The sequence below is a fragment of the Leucoraja erinacea genome, chromosome 24, assembly GCF_028641065.1.
Source record: "Leucoraja erinacea ecotype New England chromosome 24, Leri_hhj_1, whole genome shotgun sequence".
Classification (NCBI taxonomy): Eukaryota; Metazoa; Chordata; class Chondrichthyes; order Rajiformes; family Rajidae; genus Leucoraja; species Leucoraja erinaceus.
Window position 1 is genome coordinate 7,580,860 of NC_073400.1, and position 27,842 is coordinate 7,608,701.

The 27,842-nt window shown below is 43.7% G+C and overlaps 1 protein-coding gene across 1 annotated transcript; it reads right to left on the reverse strand.

The window, feature by feature from the left end:
• Positions 1-4,717: 4,717 nt before the first annotated feature.
• Positions 4,718-15,243, reverse strand: LOC129708610 (C->U-editing enzyme APOBEC-2-like). Its single transcript, XM_055654460.1, has 2 exons — positions 15,058-15,243; positions 4,718-5,342 (listed from the first exon to the last, which is right to left on the reverse strand). The coding sequence occupies exons 1-2, from the start codon at positions 15,168-15,170 to the stop codon at positions 4,808-4,810; spliced, it is 648 nt and encodes a 215-aa protein (XP_055510435.1). The 5' UTR covers positions 15,171-15,243; the 3' UTR covers positions 4,718-4,807.
• Positions 15,244-27,842: the final 12,599 nt, after the last annotated feature.

The following is a 27,842-nucleotide window of genomic DNA, read 5'->3' on the forward strand; positions in this document are numbered from 1 at the left end:
GGTACTGGCTCGAAGGACTGAATGGCCTACCCCTGCACCTATTGTCTATTTTTTATAACCAGGGGCCACAGTTTAAGAATCAGTGGTAAGCCAATTAGAACGGAGATGAGGGAAAACTTTTTCACACAGAGAGTTGTGAATCTGTGTCATTCTCTGCCTCAGAAGGCATTGGAGGCCAATTCTCTGGAAGCTTTCAAGAGCGAGTTAGATAGATCTCTTAAAGATAGAGGAGTGAAGGGAAATGGGGAGAAGGCAGGAACTGGGGTGCTGATTGTGGATGATTAGCCATGATTACAGTGAATGGCGGTGCTAGCTCGAATGGCCTACTCCTGCACCGATTGTCTATTGATTATTGTCCATTGACTGAGTTTGTTGTTTTACAGAGCGACCACGAGATGGTTGGAGCAAATCTTACAGTATGCAAACTTTTATTTACAATGTTTAAAGTGTTATGTAATTTGTGGCCTTTCCTATTTATTGATTGTTTAGTGTGTTTATTGGTAGTTTTTCCAATAATGTACATATTTACCCCCTTTGGTTATAGCGGACAATCACCAATAACTGCTACCATTTCCTCGCCCCACCCCCACTATGGTTCATTATAACGAGGGGTATATGCATTGTTGTATCGCTTCACGTCACTTTGATTTCAAAGTCTGATCTGTGCATGTTTTCTGTATTTGCGAAAAACAACTGCTTAAAATATTTTGCTAAGATGGCTCTTGAAAGAAACATGATTTCAAACCACCAAACAATTATACCCTTGGTTCAATGAAACCGTAAATCTTCCAAAGTTGAAATGAAACAAAAATAGCTGCTGTTGCCAGAGACAATCTGATGGAATGAAAACTGAACTTGAAAGGAACAGCTGATGCTACGTATCGAGTTCCCTCATATATGATTGTGATACTGCAGTATGGACAGAAATCTCTCTCAACAGGGCTGCAAATTGTCCTCTATATATTAACCATTTTGTTTGCAAGCGAGTACTAAAAGCTTTCCCCTGCTTGTTGAATGTCCTGAATAGAACATTTCAATCCAATTACTGCATATCACAAAAGTGTGAGTACATTCTATGAACTTTTCATTCAGAAGGGGAGAAACAGAATTGGGTGCTTTTCCTCTCGGCAGCTTTTCTATTTAACCTCGCCTGCAAACTAACTTCATATACCCACCATTGACTTATGTTCCTTAATACCACCCCATATAAATCTGTCAAAGATTTGAATTTAGTAATTGATACATGTGTGAAAATACATGTACTGAGAAGTCCATATTTGTCAGTACGTTGAATCTCTCCCACGGTAAATCTGAAAAACCATGTTCTAACTCTTAGCAATGTCCTTTGTCAGAGATCCCTAGAACCATCAAAAATAGTTTATCCTTATCAGTTTCCCTTAACATCTTGCAGAGTACTATAATCATTCTGGAATCTTTTAAATTCAATGGAATGTAATGTCTGTGTAAAATCCCCTTTCAATTTAAAAATTGAAATCAATGTATTACTATGGTAAATCTATTCAGCACTTCTTCAAGATAACACCATCCTCTGGCCCATCTATATGGGATGGCAGGAATCTATTTAGTCTTTTCAATTGTTTCCATATCTCCATGACATAGTTATGATCAATTTACATGGAATCCAAGTTTCCTTGAAGTGTCACCTTCTCTACCTATCAACATGCGAAACAGGATGTAGTTGAATAATGTCAAACATTAAATGGTGTTTTAAATTGTTGCTTTTAGTAAACTAGAAAAGTAGACAATGTAAATTTAAATAAGTGAAACATCATTTAAAAAAATATCAGAATTTCCATATTGCAAAAATGGAAAAAGATCCAAAAGACTGATTATTTGAGGGAAACATGTTCATACATTCTAGGAACAGAATAAGGCCATTTGGCCCATCAGGTCTCAACCCGCCAATCAATTGTGGCTGATCTATCTTTCCCTTTCAGCCCCATTCTCCTGCCTTCGCCCCATAACCCCTGACATCCTTAAGAGCCTGTGTCAAACTTGGGCGACCTAATCTGCGAGTTCAGGCGAGTTTGCCCTCAACTCATACTCGCAGCATGGTCAACACAAGGTCGTAGGAGGTCTTCGTATCTCTCCTTCATGCTCGAGAGTGGTCTCCGCATACTCGAGGCCTCAGCTAGGTCGCGGCGATTTTTTCAATATGTTAAAAAATGCCCGCCAGTAAAAAAATGTCGCAATGGAAAAAATCGATGCTTTCTTTACTCGTAGGTTTAGTCGTAGTACGTCGTCATGTTAGTCGTTAGTAATCGAGGATAGTCGAAGGTGGTCGTAGATAGTCTTCAACATAGTCGAAGGAGGTCGCCTTCGCTCTCCACTATTCGGTGTCCAATTTTCCAGAAGTTAGTTGTAGCTAGTCGAAGCCAGTCTTCAACATAGTCAAAGGAGGTCTTCAACATGACATTTTTTTTTCAAACTCCTAAACTCGGCAAGTGAGACAGCCCCTTTACTAATCAAGAATCTGTCAATCTCCTCCTTAAAAAAATATCCATTGACTTGGCCTCCACAGCAGTGTGGAATTTTAAAAGTGCATTTGAAATGGAGGGAGAGTTTTACAACACCAAAGACTTGGGTTGTAATGAGGACAATGACTAGCTAGGCCGATGTAATAATATAAAATGGCTGCTCTATCCAGTTATCAGAAGGTATAATTTTTTTACATTCGACATTTGAACAGCATTATGCGTGTAGAGATACCTGAGGTGGAAATTCACCATGCCATTTTGTTCCATTTTCACATCACCTTTTGTTAGTGATGAAGCCAGTGTGACACTGTTGCACCTAGGGTAGGAATTATTTTCAGAATTTTCAGACTTTCTCAGCTACTATTTGATACAATGGGTTTTTAAAATATACTTGCAAAATATGGTTGCTTTGTAATATTCCGTAACTTTTTATGTTGGATATTTATCTCAGCCGAGGGACTGTTTTCTCCCAGTTCCCTCCCATAGAAGCATTCAGCTTCTCCCTCACAGAGCTGGAGATCATGGAGGCTGCTCTCAATATTGTTATGAGCATCTCTGATGTTATAAAATTATAATATCCCCTGCAAAAAATGCACACTGGGGAGTTTCAGCCTGTTAGAAAAAAAAATCACACTTGAGTCAATGCAGTTTAAAGTTCTTCATTATGTTAGCAAATGATGCCTTTAATCCATCACACTTGCACCTGTGATAAAGCTGCATGCATCGATATTACACCCTGGCATATGCAACTCAAAATACTTTAATTTTTTAGTAGGACAAATCAGTAATTGTACCACTATGTTTTCACAATGTAAATATGCAACTCTCCGTGAAATAAATTAAAAATCCTAGGTCTGTACATATGCTCTTCAAAAATACTCCAGCTTGGTGTTGTAACATTTTCAGTTTTATTGCTCTCCATTTTAAATTCTATGACTCCATTGCTGCCTGCATGAAGTTGTCATAGTTACACCCTCCCACCATTGGTGCTGTAGCACCTCAGTCTTGCAATTCCCATCACATATCTTAATAGCAATTTAAAATCAAAGAATATTCTTTATTCTGAATGGCTAACTGTTTCTCGTTCCATGGATGCTGCCTGACCTGAATAATTCTTGTATTTTCTAACTTTATTTTACGTGTCCCAAGATTTGCAACTAAACAAAACTTAGATTTACGACGAGGCTCTGAGCTATAGGGAGAGGTTGAGTCAGCTGGGGCTCTATTCCTTGGAGTGCAGGAGGTTGAGGGGTGATCTAATAAAGATGTATAAGATCATGAGAGGAATAGATCGGGTAGATCTCTTGCCCAGATTGGGGGAATCGAGGACTAGAGGTCTAAATCATAGGTTTAAGGTTTAATAGGAATCTGAGGGGTAACCTTTTCACACAGCATAAAATGATTGCACCTGAAAATACAAATATAACCTTAAAATAGCGCTTAGTTTGTTCCACCCTGCTCCAATCATCCCTCACCTGCAAATCCTACTTTAATTGCAGGTTGTACACCATTGAAAATAATTTGAGATTCTCAGCTGTAAGCTTTCCTATCTTTTCCTGTTGTTATTATTTAGTAATGTTTATCCCCTTTATGGTACCGTTCTGAAAATTGTCCTGTTCTGCCTGTCTGTTGATGCAAACCATGATCGGGAGCTGGGTTGGTGAAACTTGACATACACATCGTCACACTATTCCAACCATCTAACAAAAACACTGCAGGCTCTCTGGTGTCAAACCTGTTTTTAACGCAAGCATTTTAACATTGGTTATTTGGTGAAAAAAAATTATTGATTCTTGCCATGAATCAAAGGAAGATTTTTCTTCTGTTTCCTATGTTTGTTCACTGAGAGAATAATGTAGAGATACAGTCTGGCAGACCACAAAGCCAATACCACCTTCATTGGCATAGCAATCTTTGCACCAGCTTGCATTCATCAGTACCAGAGAGTATTACAGATTCCCTCAAGCTGTATACAGAGGTAGGGTGTTCAGAGTTGGAGTGCCTGTCTCCTCTCGTAGAAACTCTCTGGAAACACTTTAAAACGTGGGGATTGGTACCACAAGGCTCATTCCTGCTCACCCCTAATTTTATTGGCATAAATCAATAAAATGTTAACCAAATGTCCAATATTGACAACATTGCTCTTGCCGTTCCTTGTATAAATCAATCACAACAAACAAGAGTGCTCACGGCAAATATACATGGGCGTGGGGGGGGGGGGGGGGGGGGGGGGGGGGGGTGGATGGAGGAGAAGCATCAGACTGTGGCAACCCCTATTATTTGGGGACAAGCCAAAATGCCTCACCCTTCTAGGCATGTTGTAGAATGTCATTAAGAATCCTTTCATAAGCCGAGCTACTGGTTGGTAGGTCTTCCCAGGGTGCAAACGGTTCCCCCTCATTTTCGACGTAGGTGTTCCAGCAGTAGTTGTACTCGGGAGCCTTCATGATCCTCAATCGGCAACCAGCGGCTTTCAGCAGCTTCAGGCCTTGTTGGATCTCGGGCTCTTCCCACATGAATAAGCGGGCAATGAAAATGGTGAGACAGACGTTGGGACTCTGCTTCAGGTAAGCTACAATTTTGGAAGCACAGGGCGCACAGGGGCTGGAGGACACGTACCAAATGATGGAATACTTCAGCTTGCCATCACACCCCTTGAAGACGTCTGTGAAGAAGGCCTCTTCAGCATGCATAGTTGTGTGCTCATCCTCCACATATCCTTCAGTTTTCCGACACTCCGCACCCTCTTCTTCCACTGAATAGCACAAAAATGTTTTATTCCTCCCGGATGAATATTCTACATTTTTAAACTGGAACATGAAGAAAGAAGAAGGCATCTGCTGTCTGGAAATTAGAAGGTGCATATGTTATTGGCATGAACAAAATAAGATGTCTTAATCAAACAACCAATTTAAATGCTAAATGCTTGCCAATAAAAAAATGACTCCTCTTTCCTATAAGTTAATTAATCCAATATCTTCTAAATGCCTGTCCCACGAGCATGCGACTGCATGCGGCAAGCGCCACCAAACCGGAAGCGGGGGTCGCGCGGAACATCGAGTGATCCCCGTACAGGGCCTGTCCCACGAGCATGCGGCGAGCGCGCGACCAAACCAGAAGCGGAGCGGAGGTCGAGTGATCCAGTACGAGTTGACGTGAAGTTCGAGCGAAGTCTGCAGGAAGTACGGCATTGAGGCCGTACGAGGCGGTGCGTACAGCCTCAATGCGGATGCGGGCCGGCAGACTGTTGCCGCGCGGAATTTTTGGAACAGTCAGTTTTTCAGAGCCCCGGGCGATGTCGGGACCATCTCCGCACAACTCCATACGGCTTCGGCGATCGAAGTGGGACCGGCCCCGCGAGGCCGCAAGCCTCAAGCGACCACGTTAGGTCGCGCTTGCCACATGCAGTCGCATGCTCGTGGGACAGGCCCTTTACTGTTCTCTGAGCTATTTTATGTTACAATCTTATCAAATGTGCAATACCTTATCAAATGTCTTTCAAAAATCCAGATTTTTTTTCTTATCTACCCTGTCTGATAAATCTTCTAAAATGTTTATTAGATTTCTCAAACCTGATTCCCCACCCCCTCAAAACCCTGTGGATTCTGTCTCGTCATACTAAGAGCTTGGGAATGATCTTTGAACATGACCATAATGACGTATTCAAGCTTTTTACCACTAAGAGGTGTAAGGCTAACAGTTTCATCATTCTCTAATCCCCTTCATCCTTTAAATAAAGGTTACATTTTCTACCCATCAATCTGCTGATGTGGCACCAGAATCATCAATCTGGTACCTCAGCAGTTCATTATTTTAAAAATCCTGCAATATAGTGCTAACAAGCCTAAGGCATTTTTACTTTGTAGTCATCGACAGCATCAATCAACGCAGGAGCAAGCCCTTTGGAAGCCTTTGATCAAAAGTCCTCCAATAAATGTATCCAATAATTTCTCTTTGCTGATATATTTTAACTTCAGATATCTTCTGTGAGGAAAGGGAGTCTCTGACATGAGCAAAGATAAATGTTCCATGCAATAGTATAGCCCTGGAAAACAACCAGTATCACCAAACCCACATTGACTAGCATTTATCTCAATGCTAATTATGAGATGGGGCTGAGAAAGAGATTGGTGTATCTACATGAGAAACAACAAGTGAGCTTTAATGTAATTTATAAATGGTACACTTTGTGATGTACAGATAAATAATTATCTATATATGTTTTTTTGATACATCAAATATTCCTGTCACGTGTAGTCAGAGTACTCATAAGTGAAGCGAGTAGAATTAGGTCATTCGGCCCATCAAGTCTACTCCGCCATTCATTCATGGCTGATCTATCTCTCCCTCCTAACCCCATTCTCCAGCCTTCTCCCCATAACCTCTGACACATGTACTGTCTACTATGTACTGTGGCAAGAATGAAAGGATCAAATGGCAACTCTGAAGGCTTTGTTATAATATAACAGCTCAGATGAGATCAGTGAGATGAGCCCAATGACTCTAGTGTCACCGACAGATCAAGAGTCAGTTGTACTTGTTTCAGATCCCTGCCCCTCCCTACATGTTTCCCAGTGAAGCCTGTGACTGTTTTTTTTTCCAGTGTTCATTGCCACAGCTGAAAGAAATGGAATTTCAAATATATTTTTAACTTCCCTTATCTCAACAGGAGGAGGCACTGATGTCGCCCTTCACCACCTGGCCTACACAGGGAAGAAGGGCAGATTTAAAGGGGAAAACTGCCCGGCCTTTTCCCCCGCACATAACACAGGTTCAGAAGAAGATCAATTTGCTCAGTGGTGTCTGCGAAGGTATTGCCCGGCGCCTGTAAAGACACATTAGTTGGGTTATGGTGGCCCAGCATATGTTTTGTTAACCTCCTTTCATCCCCCCTTCTCCAACCCCCCACTGACATCCCAATTGCACTCTTTTGAATGAGCCTTGCACAATGGCACAAGAAGGCAGTCTTTGCATACACTTCAGTGGACATGAAAATCTGAGGGTAGCTCTGGCCCAAGGCAGGAGATGGGGAGAGGATCAAGGTTTGGAACGGTAGTGGCCAATGTCCATCAGTAAGAAAGGTTTAGGTTGGTAGGTAAGCAGGAGGATCAGTGGTGGGCAATCGATGGGAAGATTTGGAATTGGGGGAGCTTTGGTCAGGTGAGTATTGGTGGAGAGGTTGCGAAAGGGTAGGATACATTATGGAACTGTGGGCAGTGGGATGGTGGTGTGGGCCATGCGGGAATTAAATTGTTATGAAGGATCCTGAGGTCGTTTTCAGCAGTGGCCTGGGATGTGCCTTGAGCATTCTCATGGGTCTGCAATATCACAGACCTGGAGAAGCATCACAGCAAGCTTATGAGCCTGGAGAAGTGGCATGCATCTGGAGCAACCTCACAAGCCTTGAGCAACCTCATGGGCCTGGGGAAGTGCCATGCATGTGGAGAAACACCACATGCCAGGAGCAATGTTACAGGCCTGGAGAAGTGGCAGGCATCTGGAGAAACATCACATGCATGGAGCAGTGCCGCAAGCATGGAGAGTTCTCACAGGTCTAGAACAGCATCAGGGCTGGTGGAGTCCTGCTATTCCAAGAATGGCCATGGATGGTGCAGGTCATAGATATTCCAAGGGAAATTAGGGCAACGATGTACATTTCATTAAATGCAACTGCTCTTATCCTTGTTCCTCCTTGCATTGGTGCATCAAGATGAATGAAAATGGCAGTGGTACAAATCACGTGGTACAGAGCCCTAGTGAGACCACACCTGGAGTATTGTGTGCAGTTTTGGTCCCCTAATTTGAGGAAGGACATTATTGCTATTGAGGGAGTGCAGCGTGGGTTTACAAGGTTAATTCCCGGAATGGCAGGACTGTCATATGCTGAGAGAATGGGGCAGCTGGGTTTGTACACTCTGGAGTTTAGAAGGATGAGAGGGAATCTCATTGAAACATATAAGATTGTTAAGGGTTTGGACACACTAGAGGCAGGAAACATGTTCCCGATGTTGGGGGAGTCTAGAACCAGGGACCACAGTTTTAGAATAAGGAGTAAGCCATTTAGAACGGAGACGAGGAAACATTTTTTTTCACAGAGAGTGGTGAGTCTGTGGAATTCTCTGCCTCAGAGGGCAGTGGAGGCGGGTTCTCTGGATGCTATCAAGAGAGAGCTAGATAGGGCTCTTGAAGATAGCGCAGTCGGGATATGGCGAGAAGGCAGGAACGAGGTACTGATTGGGGATCAGCCATGATCACATTGAATGGCGGTGCTGGCTCGAAGGGCCGAATGGCCTACTCCTGCACCTATTGTCTATTGTCACCAATTTACAATGATATCTTTCTGTTCATGTGTTGAATTGAGGAGGACACAGATAACCAGCACCACACTCCAATTTCTGGTACACTGAATTTTGTAGCATTTATGTTGAACAAAACTGAAAGACAACACTGAAGTACTAAGCTCAAAAATCTCACAGAGGAGTCTATTTTACCCAATGTGCCTGTGTTGGCCCTTTGGAAAAACAATAATATTTAGTTCAACATCCCCACTTCCCCCTTGCCTGTAAACTTCTCATTCTGAACAGCATTTTAATCACACTTTTAAAATACTTTCCAGTATGTTTATACTAGGAATTACAGAATGGAACAGCACAACAGGCCCTTCAGCCCACAAAATCCATGCCAACCATCAACTTGCACTACTTACACTATTCCCTTTGCATTATCTCTACATTCCCACAAACTCCCTCGGGTTCTGACACTCACATACATAATAGAGACAATCAACCCACCAATCCCCATGTATTTGGGATCTGGGCTGGGGAAAGCGGAGCCCCTGTGGGAAACCAACATTGTCACAAGGTGAACCTGAAAACTGCACAGAGACAACACCTAAGATTAGGATCAACCATGTTTCTCAGGGTCTCTGAAGCAGCTAAAAAGTAAAATCCTGTTCTCAAGAAGATCTTTTCCCAAGGTTTTAGAATCTATGATCTCAAGTAGCTGACCAATTCCCAGAAGGTATGGTTTTTCTTTATCTACCCTGTCAACCATCTCATAATCCTGAAAACCTCAATTTATAAAATTAAAAATGAGTAATGGACCCAAACTGACATTTGCCGAGAATGACCACAGACTACATCTCAGTCTAAAAAAGGTTTGGAGGGAAGGTACACAAAAATGCTGGAGAAACTCAGCGGGTGCAGCAGCATCTATGGAGCGAAGGAAATAGGCGACGTTTCGGGCCGAAACCCTTCTTCAGACCCGAAACGTTGCCTATTTCCTTCGCTCCATAGATGCTGCTGCACTCACTGAGTTTCTCCAGCATTTTTATGTACCTTCGATTTTCCAGCATCTGCAGTTCCTTCTTAAACAAAAGGTTTGGAGGGATATGGACCAAACACAGGCAGGTGGGACTAGTGTAGCTGGGACATGTTAGCCAGTGTGGGCAAGTTGGGCTGAAGGGCTTCTTTCCACACTATTACTTTATGACTCCATATACAGTACTTATGTTGTTTCCATTTGCCTTTAATTCATTTATACGGAATTGGTGAAGGATACTTGGTCTGCCATTTTTGTGGAATTCACTGTTCATGGTGGAAGTGGGCCCAGTGTTGGATGATAGAGTTAAATGATTAAATAACATTACAAACTGCATGAAAATCACACTCTAGATTTTTTTCAGGTGCAAACCGGGAAAGTCACTTTTAATTGATTTGAAGACGGTTTTAAATCGTTTTGTAAAATCTCCCTGGACAAAATGGTTCATTATTATTAAAGAAAATGCTCACAAACTTTTATGGAATAGTGTTGTATGTTTATTTATTTATTTCATTAACTATAAAACTCATTTGACATAAATCAGTTCACTATAGTTAATGATTCAGTCTTCTGAACTAGTTGGAAAATCAAAATGTCCACAGTACTCATTAAACATCCTAGTTTATGATAAACACATAGAAACAATTTGGGAAATAAATGTTCATGGTTTCATTAAATACTTGTTTTTAAATATCTTTCCAGTTTAATTTACAAACATCCTCGCTCCACTCCTGAAGCTGAATTGATGTACCCTTGCATATCTATAGATGGTAGATTCATTGGTATCTCTTCCTGTAGATGAAGGAGGAGACAGTAAACCTGATGACTAGCAGGGAAAATGGAGAATGAGAAATTGCCAAAAGACCATGGCGTTCAGATATCCTTTGTGGAGGGAAAACCGTCTTCAATTTTCAGGCCAAAGCACCTTCCATCAATGGAAGGGGTTGAAATGCTTTCAATCACAGAGAAGGAGAGGGGTGGAGAGAGCAGAGGGAGTATCTGTGCGAGGACGTGAACAAGAGATACTGAATGCACAACTGGTGATGCTGCAGGCTGGCTCAGGGTGTTGAAGGTCTGCCTCGTTAGTTGATTTGTCTGCATTAAGTATAAATAGGAGATGAATATAAAGAGGAGACAGGTAGGAAAACAATGCTGAAACTGAGATTAAAAAGGCCTTTAATTAGAATTTCCAGCATATGCAGTTTTGTTTTCCTCGAAAACATAGAAAGTAGGTGCAGGAGGAAGCCATTTGTCCAAGCCAGCACCGCCATTCATTGTGATCATGGCTGATCATCCACAATCAATAACCCGTGCCTGCCTTCTCCCCATATCCCTTGATTCCGCTGGCCCCAAGAGCTCTATCTACCTCTCTTTTTAATTCATCCATCGAATTGGCCTCTACTGCCTTCTGTGGCAGAGAATTACACAAATTCACAACTCTCTGGGTGAAAAAGTTTTTTCTCATCTCAGTTTTAAATGGCCTCCCCTTTATTTTTAGACTGTGGCCCTGGTTCTGGACTCTCCCAACATTGGGAACATTTATCCTGCATCTTGCTTGTCCAGTCCTTTTATAATTTTATAAGATACCCTCTCATCCTTCTATATTCAAGTGAATACGAGCCCAGTCTTTCCAATCTTTCCTCCTATAACAGTCCCGCATTCCCGGGGATTAACCTTGTGAACCTGCGCTGCACTGCCTCAATAGCAAGAATGTCCTTCCACAAATTAAGAGCCCAAAACTGCACACAATACTCCAGATGTGGTCTCACCAGGGCTCTGTACAACTGCAGAAGGACCTCTTTACTCCGACACTAAAATTCTCTCGTTATGAAGCTTTCTTCACTGCCTGCTTTACCTGCATGTTTACTTTCAGTGACTGGTACAAGGACGCCCAGGTCTTGTTGCACTTGTCTTTTTCCTAATCTGACACCATTGAGATAATAATCTGCCACCTTGTTCTTGCTGCCAAAGTGGATAACCTCACATTTATCTACATTATACTGCGTCTGCCATGCATCTGCCCACTCACTCAACCTGTCCAAGTCACCCTGCAACCTCCTTGTATCCTCTTTGGAGTTCACATTGCCACCCAGCTTTGTGTCACCTGCAAATTTTCTAGTGTTACTTTTAATCCCATCATCTAAATCATTAATATATAACTCAACCAGTCTAGGAGTGTCCTGACCCAAAGCGTCATCTTTTCAATCGCTCCACAGATGCTTCCTGACACTCCTTTCCTCCAGAATTTTGTTTTATGCTCAAACTTCCAGCATCTTGTGTCCCTATTTAATATTCAAATATTAATTTAATATTCAATATTTATTTGAACATACTGACACATTGATTGATTGAAAGATGCAGCATGCCAGGAAACAAGCCAGAGGACATAGATTTAAGGTGAAGTGGAAAAAATTTAATAGCAACCTGAGGGATAACTTTTTCAGACAAAGCTAGGTTGTTGAGGCAGGGACTATCCCAACATTTAAGAAACAGGTTTATGGATAGGGCAGGTTTGGAGGGATATAGACCAAATGTGGGCAGGTGGGACTAATGTAGCTGGGACATGTTGGCCGGTGAGGGCAGGTTGGGCTGAAAGGCCTGTTTCCACATTGTATCACTCTACGAATCTATGACTCTAGGCCCTTTGGCCTACCGAGTCCATGCCGACTATGGATCAAACGTTCCCACTAGTTCTATATTATCTCATTTTGGCATCCACTCCCTACATACTAGGGACAATTTTATAGAGGACAATTAACCTACAATCTGCACATTTTGGGATGTGGGGAAACCAGATCACACTCAGGAAACCCGCGCAGTCACAGGGAGAATGTGCAACTTCACACAGAGCAACCAAGGTCAGGATTGAACCTGGGTGTTTGATGCCGTTAGGCAGCAGCTCCACCAGCTGTAGAACTGACACTCAATCCAATACATACTCAGTCTCTCTTTCTCTCTCCCTCCATCTCCCCCTCCCCCTCCCTCTCTTTCTTTCTCTCTCTCTCTCTCTCTCTCTCTCTTTCTGTCTCACACACATTCATATGAACTCTCCAACACACACAATGAACAATATTGCTCAGGATGTGCAAGTGAGTGAAAGCCTGAAACCTGTATTGCTGTAATCTAACATTATGGCAATTGTCCAAAAAGGCTGTGAGCTAAATTTCCCTCAGTATATATATTTATACCTGCTCAAACATGTATTGCATTACAGAAAGATAGCCCTTTCATAGCAGTGATGACATCTTTCAGAATACTTAAGATAAAATTAATCATTGGAGACGTATACAATATTATATATGTGTGTATATATTTAGGTGACTGGTGGCTGTGTACATTCAGCACATGTAACACTACATACTCTGATATACTCTGTGAGGCCATTTTTCCTAAATAATTGCTCCTGCTGTGAGTTTCGCCAAATGGCAACATGTGTCAGAACATCACAGAACATGCCCATCACAGACTGATGAATTCTGAGGCAGCGTGTCCTTATAAGAGCTTTTGGCAGGCGAGCTGTGCGTGCTCACTAAACTGACCTATGCCATACTTAGACAATAAATAATAACAGAAGGTCCATCATACAGACATACGAAGATACTTCAAGATTGGTGCTATTAGAGAACAAATAGATGGTGTTTGTTTTAATGCAGTTACTACCCATTATGAAATGAAGCCAAATTCGACTGATCGAAATTCACTCACTTATATTACCTAAATAAAGCTGGGCTTGTAATGGGTCAGACTTAATACATGTATCACATGCAATCTGAATTATTTTTTTCTTTCCCTGTAGCTTCATGATCTTAGATCATATTTTTTTTCCATCTATTATAGAATATAGGAATGGCTAAGCAACACAGCTGGTAACACAGCTCACTCACAACTCCATGAAACCCAGGTTCAATCCTGACCTCTGATGCTGCCTATGTGGAGTTAACATACTGTATGCTCCCTGCAGTGTTCCAGAAGATGGTCTAGTTTCCTCCCACCTTCCTAAACCGTGCAGGTTAGTCGACTGATTTGCCTCTATAGATTGTGTGTAGCGCGGGCGGAATTGATTGGAATGTGGGAAGAATAACATAGGATTACTGTAAATGGGTGTTGATGTCAGCACGGATGCAATGGGCCATCGACTCATTTATCCTCCTGGGTGAAGCTGTGACCGTGATAATTGATTGAATCATAAGATGCAGCACGGAAACAGCCCACTGGGTCCACGCTGTCCATCAATCAATCACCTGCTCATACTATTTCCGTGCTATCCCACTCCCTTCACACTAGGAGAAAGTTACGGAAACCTATCAACCTACAAATCCGTACATCTTTAGGATGCAGGAGGAAACTGGAGCACCTGAAGAAATCCCATGCATGGAGAAGATGTAAACTCCACACAAGGCCAGGATCGAGCCCGGTCTCTACCAGCTGTGAGGCAGTAGCTCTTCCAACTGCACCACTGTGACATCCTGGCTAAATATCAACTATTTCCATCGTCCCTTTATCAATACTGTAGCATTGGTCATTCAACCTATAGCTGTTTTTGGTCTGATTTGTATCTAAGTTTTCCTCTTTCCCAACATGTCAACACAATGTAGACACCAGTACTGCAGTTGTTGAGGGAAGAAGCGAATGGGACAATCCAACCCATGAGGCTGATCATGAGGGTATGGGTGCAGTTGATATTGAGATAGGAAAGAAGGATGATAGTCAAGTTGGCAATGTGATAGCGGTGGATTACCTTTGCAAGAATCTTAAACTGCGGAGCGAGGCTTAGGTTTTACGGGAGATAGAGACAAAATGCTGGAGTAACTCAGCGGGACAGGCAACATCTCTGGATAGAAGGTATGAGTGACGTTTCGGGTCGAGACCCTTCTTCAGACTGAGAGATCAAAGGGGGACGAAGATCAAGGAAAATGTAGAGTCTTTTCCCCTTCGTCTCCTTTGGTGTCTCATTTTCACACTTTACCTTCCATATCTCTCGTTTCCCTGACCCCTAATTCTCAGCCTGAAGATGGGTCTTGACCCAAAGCATCACCCATTCCTTTTATCCAGAGATGCTGCCTGTTCCCGCTAAGTTGCTCCAGCATTTTTGTGTCTACGGTGTAAACCAGCATCTGCAGTTCCTTCCTACAGATTAGGTTTTACAGCTTTTAACGCTTTTCACAAACATGTAGTTAGTCAGCATTAGAATCTAAAGGTTAGGGTGCAGTGCACCAAGTGTAAAGAGTTTAACACTTACCCAATGATTATTACAAAAGGCCCCAGGTCAGTTTCTTCAACATTTTCTTGTCCCTCTGCTGTTTCCTCATTGTTAATCTGCGAGGTCGCTTCTTCAGCCTTCTTCTCGGCCATTGCTTGACAAGGTCAGTGTGTTGTGCACAGACTGATGGCAGCTCGGTACTGACTGAGGGAGGAATCCCCGCCGCATTAAAATACCTCAGGCGCCAAATAAGGGAGCAAGGGAGGAGAGGACTACCAGCCCAAAATAAACTGCAGCTCAGTCATCACCAGTAGTCCCATCAATCACACATGGCCTTCCCTAACCCTCACCTTATCTTTTCTCCCCAACACATCTATTTTCATTTAACTCACGGAGAAAGAAATCCATTTGAAAAGGGAGCCACATGCAAAAGTTGTGTCTTACTTTCTCTCAATTCTAACGCTCGCCTACATACTAAGGGCAATTTACAGCTATCAAAAAATTGATAAAGCCTTCGGCAATGATGATTACTGAGGCTTCCTGCTTCAGTCTCGCATCTCTCTCAATGACAAAGTGGCACTCTGGCACAGTCTCATAGTGCCAGACGCCCGGGTTTAATCCTGACCTCAGGTGTTATCTATGTGGAGTTTGCATGCTCTCCCTGAGACCCCAAGGATTTCTACCAGGTGCTCCAGTTTCCTGCAAAAACTTGCAGGTTAATTGCCTCTGTGATTTGCCCTTTGTGGATGAGAACATTATAATAATAATATCTTTTATTGTCATTGCACGTCAGTGCAACGAGATTTAGTATGCAGCTCCAACCGATGAAAAAGAAAAGTAAAATAAATAAATAATCTGTGTGTCGTGACCATCCGAGGGAGACAGTCCAGGGGGTGTGGGGGGCACTCAGCAGGGCCGGTTCAGAGCCGCTATAGCTCTTGGAATAAAGCTGTTTCTGAGTCTGGAGGTATGATGCATATGATTACATAGAACCGATGTGAAGGGCTGATCGATGGTTGGTGCGGACTGGGTGGGCCTAAGGGCCTGCTTCAATGTTGCATCTCTAAACTAAATTAAACTAAAAATTAGTTGTCTCAAGAGGTTCCAGTCATGGTCATTGCTATTAATTGTGTCTACTTTCTTCAGCAATGCTCTTAATGGGGTGTGGTTATGTTGTGAATGACGTGTGATGTAGGGTTGTATCGGACGTACAAATGGGATGGCGTTGGTCTTCCCCTGGTGCTCCAGTTCCTCCCACACTCCAAATACGTACAGGTTTGTAGGTTGACACAAAAAGCTGGAGTAACTCAGCATGTCAGGCAGCATCTCTGGAGAAAATAAATACGTGACGTTTCAGGCCGAGACCCATCTTCAGACTGAGAGGGTCTCCACCCGAAAAGTCACCTATTCCTTTTCTCCAGAGATGCTGTCTGACCCGCTGAGATACTCCAGCTTTTTGTGTCTATCTTTGGTTTAATCAGGCATCTGCAGTTCATTCCTACAGGCTTGTAGGTTATGTAGCTTGTGTGGGGGAATGCTAGTGTACGGGGATCGCTGGGCTGCGCAGACTCAGTGGGCTGAAGGGCCTGTTTCCGCGCTGTATCCCTAAACTAAACTAAACGACATTTCTCATGTACCTGCAGGAACTACTTGCTCATCACAAATTGATTCCCTGGCTCCTTGCTTCCATGGTTCACAGTTTAATTTCCCCTCTCTCTGGCCAGAAGGATCCATTGTGGCATTATTGTGCCGTACATGGGAATAGTCAGGACTGTGGGTTGGCCCTGAATATGACCATGCTGGATCACTGCCACATTGAGCAATGTTCTTTATTTATTCATTCGCATGATGTGGACACTTGTAGCAACACCAACATTTATTATCCATCACTAACTGCCCCTGATCTGAACAATTAAATGTCAGCCATATGGTTTGGGCCCCTACGAGCCATACCAGACAAGAATGGTAGATTTCCTTCCCAGGATATTCATGAAGCAAAGTGATCTTTCAGATAAAATGACACAATCATGGTTAATCAATGGTTTAATGGTTCTTCATTATCACATCTAGCAAGGTACAGTGAAATTATTATTCAGTTCAGTAAAATGGATGCCGTACATATATTGTTGAGTCGGGCGTTGCTTAAGAAAAATAATCCAGATTTACTTAATTACTTCACTTTATTTTCCCAGCTGCCATGAACTCATGACCCTGTACGAAGGGTCCACAACTCTGGTTGCTAGTCGAGTAACATAACTGTAATGTAGCCTCTGAAATATTCTAGAAGTCTTTGTATCACTGTCTGGAGATGCCATCTCTAGTTTTGCTCTTCTCCCTCTCGGTTTTGCCCCTTAGTTACTGCAAAACACAAACACTCTTGCTACTTGCTCATTGCATTTTTAATTCACCGACTGCATGCAAACTCCAACTGATAAATGAAGACAGGTGTTGACAGGTAATTTATTCATCCCTGCTTTAAATCAGTACATCCAGTACTATATCACGCCCTTGGCACCAATCCATGCTCTGTGACTCACTCGGGTGCTGTTAGTATGAGCAGTGAGAAGAACAGATGCTACAAGAGCAAGGTTTGCAGATCAACATTGTCAATTCCGGCTGCCATTCCCAATAGACATGTTGCAGGTTCTGCGGAAATGATCTCCAGCAGGAGGGATCTCCATGGGGAAGACCGTAAAGACGTAGGCCATGATGCAAGCAACACTCTGCAGGTTACTGGGGAGTATTGCTACTGAGTGAATGCGAGCAACAATGATGAGGAGGGGACAGGGAGGAAGAGTGCCCCCATAGGATCAGAAGGCCCTGGACAGGTAGGTCTAGAACAGTGGCAATCTTTAGTTTAGTTTAGTTTAGATATTGTCACGTACTGAGGTACAGTGAAAAGCCTTTGTTGCATGTTAACCAGTCAGTGGAAAGATAATGTATGATTACAATCGTCATCCAAATACACGATAAAGGGATTAACATTTAGTGCAAAATAAAGTCCAGTAAAGTCTGATCAAAGATAGTCTGCCATAGTCCAATGGAGAAACTCTATCCTCCATTGTTGAACAATGGGGCCCATTGAGATGCAGTAAGCTAAGTTAGGTGATCCTGATAGGAGATAAATCGCTGAAAGAACATGCCTTGCTGGTGATGCCATGATTCTTGGACTATTCCGGTAGTTTATCCATTCAATAAACTTTTTGGAGTTGTGCAAACAAACCTTTTGCCCTGATCGTAATTCTCATTGTATTACTCTGCGTACATATACTTTCAGTAAGCCTTTAACATTGGCCAGTGATATATTGATACATATAGCAGATCCAACTATTTTATTTTCTATTTTATCATTGAGATGATTATAAATCAAATAAAATAACAGCATTTAAAAGACACTTGGACAGGTACATTGATAGGATTGGTTTAGTGGGATATGGGACAAATGCAGGCGAATAATGGCCCTGTCCCACTGTACGAGTTCATTCAAGTGCTCTCCCGAGTTTAAAAAAAAATCAAACTCGTGGAAGCACGTAGAATGTACGTAGTGGGTACGTCAGAGCTCGGGACGTTTCTCAGTGGCTCGTAACGCTAACGGCAGGTACTCGGGAAACGCGGTAAGCTCGCGAAGACTCGTGAAGACTCGAGAGCCCCGAGTACCTACGAGTGGCCATTACCGTAAATCTCCGAGTTCGAATCAGGGCAAACTCGGGAGATCTACAATTAACTCATACAGTGGGACAGTGCCATACGACTAGCTGAAATGGCGTATCTTGGTTGCCATGGAAGAGTTGGGCTGAAGTGTCTGTTTCCATGGTGTATGAGTGTATGGTCTATGATCCAATTCCAATTTTAGAAACCCTGTCTATAGCCGTTGGTGACAAGCTGGGACTGCAAACGCTCGTTGCTAGTGAAACTCTATCGAGAATCATCTCCGACCTACTTCATCACTGAAATACGAGTTCAATTTGGCAAGTCTAATTGAGGATTCCATCCAGAGCAATGTAATGACCATTGGACTGTATCTATCTAATAATACAAGAGCCCAGGTTTAACACTGGCTCTGTGCTGATCAAGCATCTAGTTTATCATAATGTCCTGTTGGTCTCCTGAATTAGGAAAGGAAACAAAAACAGTGATCCAACTTTGGATCCAGTAAAGCTTTTTGTGAAGTGGTTGCTCATAAAAGCCTGGAAAAAAGGGAGGAGTTTCCCTGAATAAGGTGCAACAAGCCAGAAGTGAAAGAGTGCAACCTTCAGTAATAATGAGTCAGGCTCTGCTCTTTCACCCTTGAGACCTAGAGCTGATCCATGAGCATCTGTACGAACATACAAATTAGCTGTGGTTAAAATCAGCAGAGTTGGAAATGTAAACTGAACTGATATACAAACGAACATTATGTCAGGCAGTCCAGTAGAATCAAGAAGGGCAGCATGGTGGCACAGCAGTAGAGTTGGTGCCTCACAGCACCAGATACCCAGGTTCGATCCTGGCTATGGGTACTGTCTGTATGGAGTGTGTACGTTCTTCTCGTGACCATGTGGGTTTTCTCCGGGTGCTCCGGTTTCCTCCCACACTCCAAAGGCGTACAGATTTGTAGGTTAATTGGCTTCTGTAAATTATAAATTGTCCCTGGTGTGTATGGCAAAAATTATTACGAGTGATCGTTGGTCAGCGCAGACTCGGTGGGCCGAAGGGCCTGTTTCCACGCTGCATCTCAAGTCAAAGTCTTTGGTTTGCTTCCATTCTGGTTCTGCAGGTTTTGAGGTCAATGTAAGAGCCAGAGACTCTTCCCCAGATGGGGCAGGAGGTGGCTATGGGAAATAGTGACTGGGTAGTTTGTGAGGCTCGTGCTAACACAGGACATTCATGTGCTCCCAATGAATGGCCTCAAGATCTCAACGTCATCCCTAATGTTTCTTTTCCACTCTGGGCCAGGGATTCTCAGGTATTCTCAAGGAAGCTTTGTGTACAATCTTGAATCTTTTTCACTGTTTCCCTGCTAATTCCTTCCCATAACTATTATCCATCCCATTCCCTGCTAATTCATTCCTAACTGTCACTGCATGTCATTTTGTCACTTGCGGGCAGAGCACCAAGGCAAATTCCTTGTATGTGAATAGTTGGCCAATAAACTTATTCATTCATTCATAACAGAGCATGTATGTTTTGAGATGCCTGCTGTGTATATTCCAGGTCTCAGAAGCATGGGGCAGGGCAGGGGTCACTGCAGCCCAGTAGAAAACCTTCATTTCAGATGTGGTCTCGATCTTCAAATACATTTGTCTCAATTAACTAAATCAACTATGAATTGCATACAATCTGAAAAAGGATTTCAGCCTAAAACGTTGCCTATTTCCTTCTCTCCATAGATGCTGCTGCACCCGCAGCATTTTTGTCTACCACCTATAAATTAACTATGCATGCGCACACACATATACACACACTGCTCTTTGAAAGTGGTGGTAGATTTCAATGGTTCAATGCTACTTTATTATCACATGTAGCAAGGTACAGTGAAATTTTTTGCATAGTTAATAAATTATTACTATACCATAAGCACAATCCCAGATCAAAACCACGTATATAGAAATAGCTGACTGACTAAGACCATATACAAGACTCGCCAGGTTTGGTGCAATTTTCAAAGTCCAAGCTACAGCTGACATTGTCTTGTTACAGCCGTCATCTCCATCCAGATCACCCAGCGAACCATCGGCCCTCTCCTCGCCAGGCCACCATTCAGCCTTCGAGTCCCAGGGGCGCCGCTTGCAGCCAACCTTGAGGGTGAGGAAGGTAAGAGCCCTGTTCCTTTCACCAGCCCTTTGTCATGGCCAACTCCCTCCAGCCTCCTCTCTGGTTCTCTGGTGCTCAGCTGCCGGGCTCGGCGGCTTCCCTCTTCAGTCAGGTTTCTCGGTTGTGCAGCGGACTAGCCAGGCCTCCCACACAGCCCTACCGTCCTTGGTCATCCTTTCATCATCAGGGTCTGCCTTCACTGAGAGACGGCTGCTGAGATGCTGGAAGCGGTCTATTATCTATCATCTATAGACTGATCTCCCCTCCCCCATTAGGTAACAGGTAGAGAAGTGTGGAAACGCACACCTCCAGATTCAGGGACAGTTTCTTCCCAGCTGTTATCAGGCAACTGAATCATCCTACCACAACCAGTGAGCAGTGCTGAGCTACTATCTAGCTCTTTCGTGACCCTCAGACTTTCCTTGATTGGACTTTGCTGGCTTTACATTGCACTGAAAGTTATTCCCCAATCATGTATCTGTACACTGTAATTGGCTCGAGTGTATCGTCTTTCTGCTGACTGGATAGCACGCAACAATTTCACGGTACCGTGATGCACGTGGCAATAAACTAAACTACAGTGGCCAATAACTGGGGACTCACCAATTAGGGCAGTATTGCTGGTGTAATGTTTAGCACATCCCTGCTAGCCTAACATTTCCATGAACAACCTGGACAAGCCATCTCAAGTTCAATCCCTGGCAGCTGGGCATTGCAATTGGTTCCAACAATCAAGTACGAAACTCTTTGAGCAAGTAAATGGACTTCCTATAGGTATACGCATGTAACCCACCAATGGACAAATGAGTAACTGAAGTAACTTATTAATCTACAGATTGGCCACATTGTGCTACAAGACAGTTCTGGACTTTGGCAACCAGTCCCCCCAAACTGCAGAGTGCCTTATTTATAAATGTAAGTATCATTTATGTTTTTGTGTGCTCTCTGAGACTGTGTGCCTGCGATGCTGCTACAAGCAAGATTGTCATTGTTAGACACAAAATGGTGGAGTAATTCAGCGGGACAGGCAGCATCTCTGGAGAAAATGGATAGATGGTCTGAAGAAGGGTCCCAACCTGAAATGTCACCCATGCATTTTCTCCAGAGATGCTGCCTGACCCGCTGAGTTACTCCATCGTCTTCTGTCTATCTTTGGTATAAACCAGCATCTGCAATTCCTTTTTATTAAGGTTTTCATTGAACCTGCACCTCACTGTACTTGTGCGAATGGCAATCAAATCAACTTGCCTTGACTCCTAATGACACCTTATTCTCTTATTTCTGCTGAAACAATTGACAGATGCAAATAAAATGTGTTTATTTATTGTATGGAATTGGACTAAATCTAACAATTTTCCTACATCCACTGCATGACTATTCATCTTGGTTATGTTTACAAACGAGTTTTAACTTTCAGCACTGCCAGTTCTCTGCATTTTTGGGATACCTGCATCAATACTGTGGCATTTGCTTATGGCTGCAGACAAGATGTTCCCTGCTTTCATTCCACACACCCTTCTTCTGACCTTCTGCAAAGTCTGAGTGTGGTGAATCACCCTGTTGCCGGGTATCAGATCCTACAAGTTGTCCATACGCAACACTGTTTGGCTCGGGGATCAGTAGAATCGAATGGATTCTCTTTTTACATCGAAATGGAGAACAGCAGGGATGCACTATGTTAACTATTTACAATCAATCTCCCCTCCTATAAATACCCATTTCCACTGTCACTTCCACATTTCCTTTCAGCTGGTTGCTAGACACCGGCATATATCATGCTTTTATTGCCCTACAGTTGCTCTGTGTCTAAGAATTTTCACGCGACAGCTGAGAATGAAGCAGCAGGATTCTCACTGGGTGTAAGCTACAGGGAAAGCCACATTTGCCACAGGAGCACCATATCAGGGTGGCGCAGCAGTAGAGTTGCTGCCTTACAGCGTCAGAGACCGGGGTTCCATCCTGACTATGAGTTCTGTGTGTATGGAGTTTGTACGTTCTCCCCGTGACCCGCATGGGTTTTCTCCGAATGTTCCAGTTTCCTCCCGCACTCCAAAGACAAATAGGTTTGTAGGCTAATTGACTTGGTAACATTGTAAACTGTCCCTCATGTGAGTAGGATAGTATTAATGTGCGCGGATCGCAATTTGGCACGGACTCGTTGGGCCGAAGGGCCTGTTTCCGCGCAGTATAAATGAAACTAAACTAAATGGATCTGGCTGGAAATCTGACGACAATTGCAAAAATAAACTGGAAACATTGACCAGATTCTCTGTGGAAAGCAGAAATCAATCAATGCTGGGGACCTTTAGGCCTGGACTAGGAGAAAGTAAAGGAAGAGGGAACTGGGAGTATGGGGCACCAAACTGGGGTTGAACCCAAGATCTGAACAGTTTAGGAATGTGTAGGAAGGAACTGCAGATGCTGGTTTAAACTGAAGAAAGACACAAAAAGCTGGAGTAACTCAGCGGGACAGGCAATGGCATCTCTGATGAAAAGGAATGGGTGTCGTTTCGGGTCGAGACCCTTCTTCGGACTGAACTGTTTGCTGTTTTTTCTGAGTGGTTTGCAGTGCCTGTCACTTACCACCATGGATCTCACCTTCCTTTTCTGCATCTTGGCTTCAATATATCTGAATCAATATCAGTCCGTCCAAACTTGCAACAAGTAATACACAAACTCTTGCAATCAAACACGGCACCAGTCATCACTACAAATCCCTGCACTTTTCAAGAAACATTTCCACACTTCCTACTTCAGATGGTATATTCTTCCTTTAGACTCCCTCTGCCGGACTGCTTTCCAATTTCAGGGCATGAATGGTCTTTCAAAGGCAGACCATCCATACTTTTTCTTCACCTTTTCTCGCCGGTATCTCGGTCAAGTGGGGACCACCCTATGCAGTTACCTTCTTGTGGGGCTTGCACACATGTGCAATATGCCCTGTTCGGTGATAACTAAAACAGAGGGACATTCTGAGTAGACGTTCAGGCCGCATGGCGTCTGCTGTGACTATAGCAAGGTCCGCCACTGTTGTACCCACGTGACTTGCAGACGTCCCATCTCTGGAGACCAAAATCACTTGTAGCATCTCTAGGAAGCATCTGCAAAGGAGATTGTGCTGCCATTTGCCAACACAAGACTTGCTCCCAGCCTGCACCTCATGCTTGTGTCCAGAGCAAAACGCTTTCACATTCTTCAAAAGAGTTTCCATGCCGTGGCTATTATGCTCACCCCCTCCGATATGCCAAGCAGCTTGTCTTGCCAGCCTGCAAACCAAACAATCCCAGTCCACGAGGGTCAGAAAGCTACTGCTTCCAGCCACTGTCTTTAAACATTTGTTTTGGTGCCTGGCTGCAAATAGAGTGATGTAGCAGAGAAAGAGGCCTTTCTGCCCATCTTGCCTATGCTGACCTACATCAAATAAGTGACTGTGAACATCTCTGAAAGTGCCAGATCAAATAATCCTACAACACATAAGCATCTCCATCACTGGTTCTGGCCTTTATAAACTCAATAGCATCTAATTTGTCTCGATCTTACTACTACAGTAATAGTAGTATCAGTATTTTCATTTTGGATGCGATAGTTCTGCTTTGTTCACTGTCCTCTGTGAATGATATGTGCAGAGGGAATGGAGTAACTCCATGAGTCTTTTCCAGCTCACCAACATTCCTGACGTATCCCCATCAAAGTAGATGATCTCTTTTCCCCTTGAACTTGATTACTATCTTCGTGTCATTCGATCATTTAGTATCGCACGCCAATTTGACCTCCCACATCCATGCCAAACCTCTTTGCCAATCTACACTAATCCCATTTGTCTGTATTAGGACCATCACCTTCCATACTTTATCTATTTAAGTGTCTGTCTAAATGCCTCTTAAACATATTGACTGTATCTGATTCCACCACCTGCTCTGGCAGTGAGTTCCGCATATCAAACACCGTGTAAAAAAAACCTTTACCCCCTAAGACCACCTTTAAATCCCCTGCCACTCACTTTAAACCTATGCCCTCTTGTTTTAGATGGCCCAGCCATAAGAAATATATTTTAACTATCCACCCTATTTATACCTCTCAGAATCTGATATACATCAACAGGTCATCACCTTAGGTCATCACCTTATTAATTCCTCAAAGCAACATCCCAAACTCACCACTAGAGTAAGATTTACTGTCTTACTATCAGTAAAACAAGTAACAAGGATAGAGATTCCTACTGATCATCTACTGAAAGAGCAGTGACTGATGCAACAATATTTCCCCAATATAACTTGACAAAGAAAATGTCCTTTCCACAGCACTACAACATTGACAGTACTGGGAACCTTTCATTGCTACAGGGTTGGGTTTTAACTAGATTGGCGGAGGTAAGGGGATGTGGGGGGTCGATTTCAATGCAGGTGAGAGGCTGGAAGGTGATGAAAGAATGGCCAGTGGACAGAATAGACGGGAGCATGGCATGGAGCAAGATAGGATTGTCAGATTTGATTGCATTTATTTTAATGCAAGAAGCCTGATGGGTAAAGCAGATGAACTCAGGGCATGGATAGGTACGTGCGACTCAGACAGTGTGGATGTTATGGACACTTGGCTAAGAAAGGGACAGGACTGGCAGCTTCATCTTTCAGGGTACAGGTGCTACAGGAGAGATAGACCTGGGGGTAAGAGAGGTGAAGAGAAGAGGTGTAGGAAGGAACTGCAGATGCTGATTTACACCGAAGAAAGACACAAAATGCTGGAGTAATTCGGCGGGACAGGCAGCATTGGATAGAGGGAATGGGTGACGTTTCGTGTCGAGACCTTTCTTCAGACTCAGATTCAGGGGAGAGGAAAACAAGAGATATGGAAGGCTAGGATGTGAAAACGAGATATCAAAGGGAATAAAGTGGTAAATACATTTTCCTTCAACCTTGTCCCCTTTGATCTGTCGTTTTCGCACCTTACCCTCCATAGCTTGTTTCCTTCTCCCCTGACTCTCGGTCTGAAGAAGGGTCTCAATCCAAAACGTCACCCATTCCTTCTCTCCAGAGATGCTGCTTGTCCTGCTGAGCTACCCCAGCATTTTGTGTCTATTTGGGGAGGGGAATGTTGCTTTAAGGGGAATGCCATGGCGGTTGTCCAAAACGACATTACTGAAGGTTGTATGGGTGCAGCTGAACTATAAAAGGGGGATGCTCACCTTGTTGGAGTGTACTACAGACCCCCCTAAATAGTAAACAGGAATTATAAGAACTAATATGCTAGGAGATTGCAGGCAGCTGCACGACTAATAAGGTTGTCACTGTAGGGGATTTTAACTTTCCCAATATAGACTGGGTTTGTCATAGTGCCAAGTGCTTAGACGGAGTGGAATTTGTCAAATGTGTTTAGGGAGGTTTCCTCAGGGTATATGTAGAGGGTCCTACAAAGGGGAGGGCAAGCTTGATCTGCTCTCATGACATTGGGATCAGTAACCACTGTTTATCAGCTTTAAAATAGTTATGGATAAAGGCATGGTGGGCCCACAAGTTAAAATTCTGACTTGGGGCATGGCCTACTTTGATGGTATTAGACAGGAGCTTGCTCAGGTTGATTAGAGTAGGTTCAAATCAAAGCCGCAATGAAGCAAAATGTTGCCCATTCACTCCGTGCAACAGCAAATCAGTCACAGAATTGGATACACTGCATGGAAACACCACCCTCGTGTGATGTATCTCATACACTGCAAGTGGTACCACAGTTTGTGACAAACACAAGAAACAGCAGGTGCTGGATTCTTGAGCAAAACTCAAAAGTGCTGGAGTAATTCAGTGGGTCAGGCAGCATCTGCGGAGGGAATATATAAATGACGCTTCAGGTCGGGACCCTTCTTTAGTCAGTTCACAACAAATTCCACATTCAATCCACCACAGACCTTGTGCTCAGAGTCAATTGTATTGTGGTTATCCCAGTCACGACAGGAACACAATACAATACCATTTATTGTCATTTGAAGTTCAATTTGGTTTCTGCAGTTTTACAACAAGAAAAAAACCCAAGACAAACTTCCATCAGAATGAAGCTCCTCCTCACTGTGATGGAAGGCAAAGTCATTGTCTCTCCCCCGTTTTCCATTCTTCTCCCGATGTTAAAGCCCCCGGCGGGCGATGGCAAGTCCTGTGGCCGTTAAGGCCGCACCGGATGACTTAAGGCCTTCCTCTGGGTCTTGATGTTGGAGCCCCCGGCAGGCGATGGCAAGTCTCGCGGCCTTTAAAACCTCGCCAGGCGATGCAAGGCCCCGCTCCGGGTCGTTTTCAACCCCGCAAGTCGGGCGGGAGAAGTTGCCATTGCGAGAGTTCGAAAAAGCGGTTTCTCACCAGGGACCCTCGAGCTCCCGATGTCACCGTCCACCGAGCCTGTGGCTGGAGCCTCTGAAGCTCCGGTCGGGTCGCAGCCGCGCGCCACCACAGCTCTCCTCGCTCCGAAGCCGGCCAACTCCACAATGGTGAATCCCATTCCATTCCCAGCTCTCCCACAACTTACTGTCCCCGCCTCTTCCTTTCCTTTTCCCGCCCCCCCCCCCCAACATCAGTCTGAAGAAGGGTCTCAACCCGAAACGTCGCCTATTCCTTCGCTCCATAGATTATGCCTCACCCGATGATTTTCTCCATCTTTGTCTACCAGCAGGATCCCACCACTGGCCACATCTTCCCATCTCCTCCCCTGTCGGCTTTCCACAGAGACCGCTCCCTCCACGACTCTCTGGTCAATTCGTCCCTTCCCACCCAAACCACCCCCTCTCCTGGCACTTTCCCTTGCAACTGCAGGAAATGCTACACTTGTTGCTTTACCTCCCCCTTGACTCCATTCAAGGACCCAAGCAATCTTTCCAGGTGCGGGAGAGGTTCACCTGTAGCTCCTCCAACCTCATCTATTGCATCCGCTGCCCTAATAATAATAATAATAATAATAAATACTTTATTGATCCCTTCAGGGAAATTCAGGTCCAGAAGCCCCCAACCAACAAACCCACACATTCAAAATGAACACCGACAGAAAATACATAAAAT